General features: G+C 37.3%; 1 protein-coding gene across 1 annotated transcript in view; it reads right to left on the bottom strand.

Annotated features, from left to right (window-relative positions):
- SNX24 (sorting nexin 24) overlaps window positions 1-12,738 on the bottom strand; it is a gene marked incomplete at its 5' end in the record, with an annotated part of 44,477 nt that extends 31,739 nt beyond the window's left edge. The window contains 2 exons of the mRNA XM_010020819.1: window positions 5,931-6,035; window positions 12,655-12,738. Of these exons, the coding sequence (XP_010019121.1) occupies window positions 5,931-6,035; window positions 12,655-12,738 (189 nt within the window). The remainder of the gene's footprint in view (window positions 1-5,930; window positions 6,036-12,654) is intronic.
- Between the last annotated feature and the right edge of the window lie 1,255 nt (window positions 12,739-13,993).

Raw genomic sequence — 13,993 nt, 5'->3', positions numbered from 1 at the left:
GTTAGAACTGCAAGATGCCAACAGAAATTCAATCAGTTAAGCAGTGAAGAACTGATGAAACTTCCTACTAGGTGATGGAAAACTCTTTTTCTTCACAATTTGATAAAAAAAAACCCAAGAAAACAAATCATCTCACTCCCCAGAATGATAGTGAAAAGGGGCAATGAGTGATACTCAAAGAAAGCAGATTTTTACCCTCAGTTGCAATATGAAATGCTCTATTAACTCTGAAATGCTCTGTAACAGAGCTTCCAAATCAACAAAAAGATCCTTTCGGTATTTCATTTTTTTAATTTGAAACTAAAACTTTTATGAAGCAAGAGAACATAACTAAATCAACTTAAAAAACAGTTCAAAAGTTTTAGAATATAATTTGGATCGATGACTAAAATCAGAGGGTTTCCAGGGGCTAGTGAAGGTTATTTAATCCTTCCATTCAGATTTATTGATTTGTTCATACCCACTGTCCTATCAGAAAATGCTATTTATTTATTTAAACTTTACCACAAGGAATTTATCAACACTTACTGAAATAATTAAAGAAAATCAGAAAATCATCATGGCACATGAAGAAACAACAATTTGGGCCAAATTTTCTGTAAGATAATTTTCCTTCTGCTGTCAGTAACTGCACAAATAGCTCATTTGTTTTGGTTTGTTTTTTTTTTTTAATCTCAGCTGCTGTTCCCTCAAAAAGAGTAAAAAAATGCATTACAATAATGTGTGATTTTCTCCTTTATATTTCTGCTTAACTTACTCATAAAGCAACTATACATTATTCAACACTCCATCCACTGTTTTCCTAACTCCACCCTGCTGGAAACTAAGACAGCTAAGGAGTATAGGATTGGATTTTACTTTCTTAAGAGCAAAATCATAACAGATATGGTTTTATTTATATTTTTCAGGAAAGATAAGTAGTTAAAATATTTTTAAAGACAACTGCATTTTGAAGAATACTGAAATATAGGTCAAAGTGCTTCTCAAATCTCCAGATTATTTCCTTAAATGGAAAATGAATCTCTAGTCCAGTTCCATAAACTCCATAATTCATTTTGAAGATTTGGATTCCTGAAACTGCTGGAATGCTGAAGTTCATCAAGTCTTCAAGTCTCACAGCCAAGCAGCACTTTAACCAATCTTATCTCCAGGAATCATGACTGTTCTCTTTGTAAAAAGTTCAAGAGTAAATAAAAGGCAAGTATGTTTTCTTGACCACAGCCAAGAGAGAAATATTAGCTCTACATATTAACTCTGGTTAGAGACATATGTACCTACAGACCTTACATACATACAGAGCAGTTCAAGAAGGTTTACAGCCCTCTGTTTCATATTAGAATCTTGCCACTCAAAAGCAGAATTTCTTCAGGTCACGAGGACCACAAGAAATGAGTTAGTATCCTGAAACTCATCAAAAAGATGAGTCTCCTCCAAAATCTCTCTCTATACCCAAAACATTTCAGTGAAGGCTAGCAGCAGCTACAGTCTCATGCTGAGGTGTGGGTGCCACTTCACAATGAATTCTGTTAATGATGCCTGTTACCTTGTTGGACTGATGATATCAGCAAATGATGAGATTTCTTCTGCCCAAGAGGGTTAGAAAATATCTATTCCATTGAACTTTAAAAGGCAGACCTGTCAAAGGGCATGCCCCTGGGGCAGAGAGACTGGATGGCAATAACATCCAGTGTCAGCCTACTGGGACAAGGATATGACCTAACTCCAAATCAGTAGAAAGCAGGTGGCTAGATCAAATTCTTCCCCATTATCAATTCACTGGAAATAAGCTCCATAAAAACTGCTCCTCCAAGAGCACATTATATAAAATCTATTTGTAACAAATACTGATCAGATTGACAATGCAGCTGCAGCTGCTTCGATAACCATTTAGATAAGGTCCCTCAGTGCTGCCCTTGAGAATCCCAACAATGTCCAAAATGAAACCCCATCTACCTCTTCAGCTGGCCCGTTCACAAGATGACTTACTGAACTCATACACAACAATAATTGTGCAAGAGGGAGCATTTCAAGTGATCTATGCCTTCTTTAAGTATGCTTCCAGAGGAGACTATATTTCTGTATTGCTTTGTGATACACCATCAGTACAAGATTATATAGTGGATTAAAAAAACCCCAAAACTCAAACAGCTGCCACCCAGAAGCTACAATGCTGATTAACATTCTGTCTTATCATCTTCCACACTTACCTTCATCTTCTGGTACTTTCAAGCAAATATATTTCTCTAGCTAGGCTCACAAACATATTATCAGGAATCACAGACTTTCAGTGAAGTCCACCTGGCAGCTCTTTTCAAATTAGGGGCTCCTCCCTACACAACCATCTCCCTCAAATCTGTATCTTCTACCTTTTCTTTATATCAAACTCTTCAGGAAACATATTGATAAAAGACATTTTGTAACCATAAATAAATCATAGCTAAGTTCAAATCTTGCTGCAACTTAATACTACTATCAGGGAGATTTTTGTCAGCCATGGTATAATCCAATGATTTATTTTACAAATTTTAAATCAAAATATCTGGATTCTCATTTCTGCTATATTACAAGCTACAAGCTCAGATATTCAAGTAAGTAACTATCAAGTTAGAATTTAAAATATGCACCAGTTGATTTATGGTAACTCTTAGCTGATAGCCACCACAAGTTAATGGGAACTGGCTTAGTCCTCTTTCACTGTCAGTAATAGACATTTTTTTATTTAATGAAGAATAAATCAGCTCAAGCCCTTTGTGCTGTAGGTTAAGATCATGGACAGAGACAGTTACCACAGATCAGCAGAAAAGCAACAGCTTTTGGTTCATACTAATTTGCTTGAATGTTTGGGGCCATACTCTGCCATTCACTTATCTTTGCATCTGTTTCCTCATTAATAAATTAAACGTAATCACCTTTCTTCTTGTCAGTCAGTTGATTGTTCTCAGTATTCACAAGGGCTCTGTATTATCCTTATATGTGCAGTTGAATTACTATGTGTATTAGTGTTTACTGGTCAATTGTTCCACAGTATTAAAAACAAAAGTTGTGAATTCCAGTCAAAACTTGTAAAATAGGAGAGTCACTTAAAAATAATATAGATAAATCATTCTTTCACAATTCAATGAAAACTGCTCTATTACAACAAAAAAATTTCCCACTCAACTTTTCAAGAACAGGAGAAAAATAAGCTGTCTGATGAATATTAGCCAAGAGTGTATACTGATAAATTCAAGAAAATTACTATTTTTATCTTGTAATTTAATATTTTGCTTATTCACAATTTTGGTATTCTTCACAAAGACAGAATGAAATGTTTCTGAGCTCCTGTCTTTCCACTCCAAGAAACAAAAAACCTGTGCTAAAAGGATTTAAGAGGGCGATTTCATCATGAAAAAGCCACAAAGAACTAACAAGGTACTTGCAACTGCAGCACCCTCCAGCTCAAACAGGGGAGTTTCTTGCTCTCTTTATTACTTGATACAGACTGATTTTACTACTCTAATTTCATATAATTTTAATCTGCATTTAACTATAGAAGAGTGCTTAATTAAAAATATATTAAGAACCCAGTATGATTAGACCATGTCAGATACAGCTCTGTATTTGAATGCAACCTGCATGGTATGCTATTTCTTGCCTGTACATGTTTTCAAGGTGCAAATTGCAATTATGAGAAAGGAATAAAACATATCTGAATGTAACATCTCTGTAAATGTTCAATCTCTGCATGACTACCATAGCTCCATAATAGTTTACCAGTTGCACAAATAGCTGGCCACTAGTACCACAACTGACTAGTGATGGTAGTACCCTAACTGCTCTTAAGATATTAACTCTCATTAGTATCACCTGAAAATATGTTTGCAATATTTTATATACATATTGTTAAGTTAAAACTTGATCATGTCGTCTGAAATTGTAGCACATTTCTACACTGTGTCTTAGAAAATGCTTGGCACTATTAAAAACCTTCTGATAACTGAAGTGTCTCAGTATGAAGACCTAACTGTCTAAAATCAGGCTCTTCATTATCTTACAAGTTAAAATTTCACCAATGATTAGTTCTGCTTTCTGTTAGCAGAATCAGAAATTAGTGACTTTGCCAAGAATTCAAAGACTTTTGTTCTTCTTTTAATTTAGTATGCACATGAGTATGGATATAACTCGCCATGTTACAAATTATGTCCATCAGTCCCTTCCAACATAAACCATTTCATGATCCTATGATAGCCAATGGTGGTAGAAGAGGGGAAAAGTTAAACTGTACGTACCAGACTGTACAAGAACAAGAGCTGATTGACTCTTCCAGTAGGGCGAGATGTTCTTTTAGAGTTTATCAGCAATTACAAATTGCTAACTGATTTACCCCTGTGTCTTTTTAACAAAATCAATCTCAAACCAGAAGTTGGTGCCTTAGTTGCGATATGCTCCGAAAGAGTGTTGTATGAAAAAAAAAAATAAAAAAGTTAAATAATCACAGAAAATGGCTGTAACAGAAAAACATACTGATGATGGAGCAAGCTATGCTGACAGCCATCAAAACCAAAAAGGCACTATCCCTTTTCAAAACCAAAGTCTCTCCAACAGCAGAGTTTGTTCACCCATGTGATAAATGTAATTTTTAGATGTCAAACATGCTATAAATACCATAAAGCAAGACGGAAAAATGATTAAATTTTTGCATTTAACAAAACTAATTAAATATTTAAAAATGCAAAATAAACCATATGTTGCCTGAAATGCTCCCTGTGCCTCAGAACAAAATCTGAGCTGTGCTTTCCTCCTTATTTCCAAATTACTTTTTAAAACTTGAATGCCAGAAGTAATTCTGTCACATTGTAATTCTATTCTCCTCCTTAAACAGTTTTCTGTTGCAAACCTTTCTGAGAATCAGGGAGGTTCCTGAGCAGTGCAGGCATCATCTGTTCCTGAGCAGTGCTGTGCAGTACCGTCTATTTTCTATGAATGCAACTCACTGTCCATTATGTTACATTTCATCATTCTTCCACTTGTGTCACTGCAATTGTCATGTCGTCATAAATCAGATCTATGAAATTTTTACTACTCTGATCTGAGTAAAAATAGTATATTCTCAGTCTTGTCTTCCTCCAAAAATAATTATCTTTTGACTCAGGTAATTTCTATGATCCCTCTCAATAAAACAGAACTTGCATTAGTACAGCTGAACGTGCAGTGAACTGTGAACACGTCAGGGCAACACCTTAATCTGGCTTTGTCACGAGAGAGACGGCTGTGAAACTACACCACAAGGGATTTTTAAAGCAATCATGGTGGAAGTAGAAATTCCATTTATTAAAAAAGGCTGGTATTTATCACTGGTATATTTATATGTCTGTATGTCTGACTCACTCCTGAAAAATCCTTTCACAGTCTGTAGCAAAATCAGAATCCAAATAGGTAGAATCTGGGAGTTTAAATGCAAGTTTCCAAACCAGCTGAGATGAATATAGGATGACAGGTGACTATTTCAACTAGATGAACAATTCAGATACAGGCATGTACAATAGAGGGACATAAATTTGATGAGCTGATTCTTCCGTACTCTGTTTAAATAAAGCTGAGTTAAATAAAGCCTCCTCTTATCTCTTCTGCAACACTTTTGATTGGTACAATCAGAACAACAACATTATTCTCCCCATTTCAGGCACAGGAAAATAAGGTACTAGTAGGTACACCAAAGTCAGTCAGCAACTTTTGCATGAATTTGGAACAAAAACACAGAGCAGTCTGGATTTCTGCTATGCTTGCAGAGTGAAGAGAAATCATCATTGCTGGTAAGTCTCCGGCTCATTTCCCACCTCTAAAATTGCCTGTCAAAAACCCACCTCACTTCATACCTTCAAATGCTTTGGACGCCACCACTTTGAAAATGGATGCTGATTTTACTTTCACAGTGCTGAGAGGAGACTCACCTGCAAGTACAACTCCAAGCCTTGCCGTCGCTGCTCCAGAACTTTGGGGATCCAGTTTCTCACGTGCTTTGAAGGGATCTCTGGAGTTCTTATGAATTTCTTGAGCTGCAAATGAAAAGAAATGCAGAAAAGAAAGAAAGTATAATAGCATCTCCTTAAAGTAAACTAGAGATTTCTGTTAGAGATGAAGCAGTACAGGTAAAATAATAATGCATAAAGTACACCACCACAGCAATGAAATTACTCACCACTAGCTCACTGAAGTAACAGAATACTTCATACCTACATGTTGCCATTACAAATCTCCAGGTCTAGCTGCCCTGGGCAGTGAAGAGGAACTCTACAACCAATTTGTTGTGACTAACTGCCTTAAAACAAAATGACAACAGCTACATGAGAGTACTTGAAATGAGTGCCCCAGTAGTCAACCTGAGATGATACCTCACAATGTCACTGCAACATACCCAGGTATTACTTTGCTAAGTGCACTGACAAAACACGGTGACAATTTGGAACTCTGGATTTAGGCAACTATGAACAGGTGGAAGAAGTACACAGAGGAGAGCTAACCATTTCTCTGGAGAGCCAGCAATCAAGAGAGAAAAACATCCATGTTCTCATATTGCACCAACAGATTGACAGTTGTGTTTAATATCTTATACTGAGAAATAGAAAGATCATCACTGAATATATTTCCAGTAGTTCTCCATAATTATTCCTCTAAAAATTCCCATAGGAAAGCTTTCACAGATATATATGGAAACGTGTATATGAATACATGAGTGCATACCGATGGACACAAACACATTCTGACAACACTAAAAATCCTCTTGCTGGAGCAATGTATTTTTTCAAAACACAAAAATATTAATGTTTTCCTCAGAACTACAGCACAAAAATGATAACTGAAATAGACTTTACTGCATTTTAATAGAAGGTGACACTAGACATTCCTTCTCTTGGATATTGCCTCTGAGTAAATCTGAGGCAAGGAATGCATGGAAAGAAACTCAAAATTGACTTTGACATGCATACCCATGGGAGACTGAGAATTTACATTTCATTTTTGAGCTTGCTGAGATGTCACTATAGGAAAAAGCAGTGCCAACATATCAACGTCTCTACAATCACAAGTAACAAAGCTACAGCAAGGAAACCTCAATTGCTCTGGAAACATTTTGCCACTTCCTTATTTCTTAACAGTGCTAAATTACAATTAAACATGAAATGAGAAAACAACCCACCAAAGCAAAACCCCAAATCCATGTTCTTTTACTGACTGATCTTAAAGCCGGAATATAAACCCCCATGTTTTCATCTAAATTGGTTGCGAATGTTGAAAAAACTATGGTCACAGCTGTTGCGAACTATGACAGCACCTGCAGGTGAATAACAAATGAGGAGAATGCTCCAGATGAGAGGAGACAAATCTGAAACAAAACAAGCGTCCACCAAGGCCTAGCTGCTTGCAGGATAAATGCTCTGTGGCTGGTACCATCAACTCATGATTAACAATCCTTTTGTGCTCTGTGGCCCTCTTACATAAAGCATCCAAAACCCAATTGCTTAAATATGCAAGCACAGGTACTATGTGTAGGTATAAAGAACATGCTTGCAGATGTAGAAGTAAATAAGTCCACTTTCTTATGCTTGAAATAATACACTGCAACAAATAATTATTACAATGTCAAAGAATATTAAGCAAATCTATGTATGCGGTAGCTATATTTCTTCAGAGCTGTGCCTACAAAACAACTGTTTATCTGAGCACAATTACTGTGTTATATCTTCCTACTGTGTTACACATTAGGTCCATAACACTGACCTAATGCCTATTTGACATACTGTAGTCTCTATTTCCTGCAAGACTAAAAGATGGCACAAATTACCAACTAAAGAATTATTTGTCCAACTATGAAGACAGTATGATTCATAATGTACACTAATTATTCTAAAATTATAAATAACTTGCAAAGCAGGGTATAAAAAGCTTAAGATTTTCAGAGATTTCTCTGCAGTAGCTGTAATGCTGTCACTTTCTAGCATTCTGGTGCTTAAAAAGAACTAACAATATTTAAAAATGTACAGGAAGAAAAGTATAAAAAATAAATAGGCAATAGATGATTGCATTTTTAACTATTCTATACATGTAGAAAGAATTTAATTCTTTCTAAAAAGCTCTCCATAAGAGAATAATAAGACTTTTGTTCAGACTTGAATAAAATACTGTAATGTGAATAGTGAATAGCTTGAATGGCCCGGTTTGCCTTTCATAACCAGGGCAAAGTACAATGGCCTATGCAAAATTTTTTAAAAAAATCAGCAGTGGATAGTTTCTGTCAAGGAAATAATCTGTACTCCTGGTGTAGCCTTGAAAAGATTTTAAATCTTTTCACTACAGCCAGATGGCACAAGAAGCAGGGCTTTACTTTTTTACACAACTGGAATGTAAAAAATGTTGAACCCAGGAAGGAGAAATATTCACCTGTGTTCTTGGAGATGTCTTTGCTTTAAAAAATAATAATAAAAAAATTAATCAAAACATTAATTGGCATTCTGATGAATGAGTAATCTTTTATATGGAGTCCTCCTTCCTTCATACAATGCTAGATGAGTATGCCCTTCCCTGGTGAAAGGCACAATCTCCCCTTCAGCCTTTATTCCCATTTTCTATCATGGTTGTTCTCTACAGAAGCTTTGTTTCCCCAGCTCACTACAGACGTCTCCAGCACTTAGGGCACCTTGAATATGCGCAAGTCGAAAGATACCTTTCCAATTACCAAGTACTCACAGCAATTTAGAGTGAAATTTACATTTTAAATTAATGAGTAAGAGAGAAACAAAAAATAAATACCTTACTAGCATGCTGAAAACACACTGGTATCTGCACCTGAGTATAAATAGTGTCATAAGATGTGAACATACTGTTCACAAAGAACAATCAAGATACAAGTGCAAAATACTCTTCTCCAATAAAAACTGTTCAAATACACATCCTACTTTTTTAACAGCATTGAGATTTTATGCTCTAACACAAAACAGAGAAGGGTGAAATTGCATGCTGTATTACCAGAGAACGCTTTTTCCAGTATTACTGTAACACTGAAAGTACTAAGAAAGTTTCAGAGCATGAGCTGTTCAAACATGTCTACTAAAATTTTACTACAGCTTCAAAAAGTAAGACTTAAGAAAAGAGGTATGTTGTTGCAAAATACTCTGGGTGCTTTGCCAGGGACAAGGAACAAATAAAGAAAAGTCACTATCAAGTTTACAAAGTAATATAAACAAGCAGATGGAACAAACTGAAGAGTGAGGATGGGGCAGTCACAGCTTCTGTGGGCAACCTGAGCCACTACCTCAACACCCTCACATCAAAGAACTTCTTCCTAATGTCTAATCTAAATTTCCTCACTGTCAGTTTAAAGCCATTCCCCCTTTTCCTGTCACTACATGCCCTTGTAAAAAGTCCTTCTTCTTGTAGGCCCCCTTAAGGTATTGGAAGGCTGCTGTAAGGTCTCCCTGGAGCCTTCTCTTCTTCAGGCTTACCAAGCCCAACTCTGGTAAGGTCACCAACCTAGTGGATGAAAGGAAGGCAGTGTCTGTAGCTTTTGTGGATATTAATTAGGTTTTTGATACTGTCGTCTCACAGCATCCCACTGGACAAGTTGCCCAGCTGTGAAATGAGCAGGTTCACGATACGCTGGGTGAAGAACTAGCTGAAGTGCAGAGCTCAAAGATTCGTAGCAAATGGGCTACTTCTGGCTGACAGCTGGTCACCGGCAGCGTTCCTCAGGGCTCAATTCTAACAACAGTTCTGTCCAATATTTTTATAAATGATCTGGATGCAAGACTGGAATGCATCATTAGCAAGTTTGCTGATGATGGCAAACCGGGAGGTGCTGTTGACTCTCGAGGGACAACAGGTCTTACAGAGGGATCTAGATAGATCTGAGTCTTGGGCAATGATTCATGGGATGAAATTTAACAAGTCTAAATGCCAGAATCTGCACCTGGGATGGAGTAGTACCAGGTACAAGTATAAACTGGGAGAGGAGTGGTTGTGGAGCAGCTCTGCAGAAATGAATCTAGGGAGCTGGTTGACAGCAGCTAAGTGTCAGTCAGCAGTGTGTCCTGACAGACAAGAGGGCAAATCCCATCCTGGAGTGCATCACACACAGCATGGCCAACTCATCAAAATAGGTGATTATCCTGCTGTATTCATAAATCACAGAATGTTTGGGTTGGAAGAGACCTTAAATCTCACGCAGTTCCAACCCCCTGCCATGGGCAGGGACACCTTCCACTAGACCATGTTGCTCAAAGCCCTGTCCAGCCTGGCCTTGAAAACTAGATCATGTCTTATCTCTCCCAGTAATATAAGAAAGAAATGCTTTATCCATGTGGGGAGGTTGGCAAACTTATTTAAGACCCTTTAAATGTTAAAGGTGCTAGATACAAACACAAACCCTCCATGTTTCTCTCCTTGTGCTTTATAGCTCATCATTTATAATCTACACTGCATGTCATAATAAAGTGTGTGTGTGTGAGAAATACTACATTCCAGTTCCAATTGCTCCTGTAATTTTAATTCCCCGTTTTTATTTTTCACATAAAAATGTGAAGTTTTATTTTTAGAATTTTTCACTGTGAAGGATAAACTTACGGAGCCACACAACATATCCACTCTCCTTGCTCATCCTCCAATAACATTTTAATCCAACAGCCAAATTCTGATTCAGTGATGGTGCAGCCTGAGTAATGTGTGCAGTTCTGGCCCCACAGCTGAAGGATGTGGGGGTCCTTGAATGTGTCCAGAGCAGGGCACAAAGCTGGTGGTGGGGATGGAAGGCATGTCCTGTGAGGAGTGGCTGGCAGCTCTGGGTTTGTCTTGTTTGGAGACAAGGAGGCTGAGGGATGACCTCATTGCTCTCTGCAGCTTCCTGAGGAGGGAAAGTGGAGACTGAGGTGCTGAAGTCTGATCCCTAGCACCCAGTGCCAGGACATGAGGGAATGGTTCAAAGATGCACTAGGGAAAGGTTCAGAATGGACATAAGGCAGCATTTCTTTTAATGAGAGGGTGGTGAAAGACCACAACAGGCTTCCTGGAGAGGTGGTCGATGCCTTAAATGTATCAGTGGTTTAGACTCATATGCCCTTTATAACACGCGTAAACTTTTGGTCAGCCCTGAAGGGGTCAGGCAGTTGGACTATATGATCCTTGTAGGTCCCTGGCAACTGAAAATACTCTGTTCTATTCCATTCCATTCTATTCTGTTCTATTCTATTCTATTCTATTCTAGCCATGGGCAGGGCACATTTTAAGCATATAAATCCCTATTTTCCTCTCTAAATGCTTCCTAACTTAGTTGTATAATCTCTGCTCAGCTGCTTCACTTTCAATTGCAGTATCAGTCTCAAATGTAAAATAAAGCACATGTGTATTGCAAGGCTTGCTGGTGGGCAAGTTGTACCACTAATTCTGACACTGTAGTTCATGAGGTATCATATTTAATGTGAGTACAAGGGGGAAAATATCTGAGACACATCTGAATTAAAACAATAAACAAGGAAATATTAAAAAGTGACAGCTGATACCACAACTGGGGCAAGAAGTAAAAAGGAAAGAAATACTTGCACATCTTAATTACAGTTCAGTTAAGCAAAATATACTCTTGCTCTTTGGACTTTTTAGGGCCAACAAACTGATGGTTTAATAGTTGCCTTTTGTTGACATGAGCTTGCTTATATCCATAACCACATATGGCTGGTAAAACCATCCTCTCTGCCACCAGTATAATGCTTCTTCCCTGAATGAGATGATTCCTGAGCTGATTCAGGACCACCAGCATACATGCTGGCATAGGTAAGCTCCTCTGACGCTGCAGTCGCAGGAGCTGTAAATGCCTGTGCTCTTTGTTGCTTGTAGAGAAGCTTTTCCATACTTAAGGCAAGCAGTACCAATCAAAGCAGTTGAGTGTGCACAACTCCGCTGTCAGTGAGAGCTAACAAACTCACAGATGTCCAGCTGACCCAGGTCCTAGGAGTGAAGGACAGCTGCTCTTCATTGCAGTTCAACTCTGGCAATGGGCTGTAACTCTGTTCCAGAATTTTCCTTCTCAACACTTGGCCTCCATAAGCCTTTCAGCTGAACAATTAGTGGATAACCAAACTTGAAAGTACTGAGTTCCTTGTTAGACATTATTAAGATGATTCAGGAGACAAAGTTATCAGGTATCTTGTATCTTATATCACATTCATTATATGAAGAACAGCAGAGTGAGATGCTCTAGTCAGTCTTCTTCATGTCTACTTTCTGGTGTATGAGAGTTGTTTTTTCAGCTTTGTATATAGCAGGTTCGCAACACAATTTAAAGAGCTAGCAAGTTATTTGCCTAACTGAATAAAACCAAGTAACGTATTTATTTGCTATGGGAATGCATCTTATTTTGTGATTTTACACGAAGGAAAGAAAACCGTACTACAGACAGCATTTTAGCAATACAACATGTAAACAATAATAAAAAAGAAAATGAAAGTTAATAACATGTGAGAAGTCATCACTCTCCTTCACAAAAAGAAGAATTCGAGTTGGTTGGGAACTCATTTCCAGATACATGAATTACAAGACGTATTTAAGATAAACCATGTACAGTAACAATTTTGAAAAAGGAAAACATCACAACTAAGGCAAAACAAAGTTATATCTTATAAAGAAAATTACTACCTTTTTATGAAGTGCATGGAATTCACTGTACCTCTTCTCCACAAAATGTTTCCTTCCACTCATTAGCACCTCTATTTTAAAGACCTGAAAATTATAAATAATAAAACAGATTAATATTACTTGCACAGACTTGTTCAATAAGAACTGGGTAACAGAAGACGTATGTTAAGCATGGAAAAGGAGAAATAAATGCAAATGCTCTATTGTTGGTTAATTTCCTCCTAACATACAAATTCACCTATAGTCTCAACAGATCCTGTGCTACTATGTACACCCTAGGAAAAAAAAATCCAGAACAAACTCCCAAACATGGCAAATGCTTGTTTTCTTTGTATGATACATGTGACAGCTTCTGTTGCTGCCTCTGGAAGGTTGAAAGGCCAGGAGAGGCTCCTCTCTGGGTCCACTAATTAGTAGTCACTAACATGACATTTTCTTGATTCTCAGGTCACTGGGGGATGAGAAGTATTTTGAAGTGCTCAAGAAAATGTGGTCTATTAAATGAAGACAAAATCATCAGAAAAGCAATACAGAAAAGGTGCCTGGTCTATCTAGGACTTCTTTGCTTTCCATTTTGCTCAGAATATGCTAGAAATAATTATTTACAGGCCAATGAGAGAAAATGTTCAGGACACATGATTACATCAAGATTCAAAACTTATGCCAAATAAAATGTTCTTTGAAATAAATTTGCAAACAGTGTTTATGCCTATTTCTGTCACAACATGCCCAGCTGGATAAACACTTTGTATCATCCACTAGAACCTTTCAAACAGGTCAAAATCCTATGGTTTTCACTAGCCAGCCAAACCACATTAGAAAGAGACAGCATTTTATCAAATCCAGACTGAAATGCATCTACTTTTGTTTGAATGAAGTATGGACGGGACTGCAGTTATTTCACACCAATGTTTACATTACCAAAATTAGTTCAGATCCTTGTAATAATTTGTGCTATATGCTACCTCTTTGAAAAGAACTATTTCTATGTCCTAATCACTGTGACCAGATGACCTTATTTGGGTGCATTGTTTCCCCCACCTTTCCCCTGATCTATTTAGCCTATTCTGGGAGAACAGCTATTGGCTATTAAACAATTTTCCTCTACATGTGAATAAACTCCAAGGTACCCTAACGAATATGTTGTAAGTTCTGAGTTGTAAAGAGAATCATGTGCAAAGAAAAATCAAGGTAGATTTTTCCCTTCATTTGAGACTTAATCATAATTATATGAGAGGAAAATACGATTTACATCTTCTATTCTGCACACTGTATAAAAGAAATAGTTCTGCAAGGAACAAAATGCTTTGGATTGCACAGGAAAGCTACTGCATTGAAG

Source organism: Nestor notabilis, unplaced genomic scaffold (genome assembly GCF_000696875.1).
Source record: "Nestor notabilis isolate BGI_N333 unplaced genomic scaffold, ASM69687v1 scaffold4228, whole genome shotgun sequence".
In the NCBI taxonomy this organism is placed as follows: domain Eukaryota; kingdom Metazoa; phylum Chordata; class Aves; order Psittaciformes; family Psittacidae; genus Nestor; species Nestor notabilis.
This window is presented reverse-complemented; position numbering and strand designations above follow the sequence as displayed.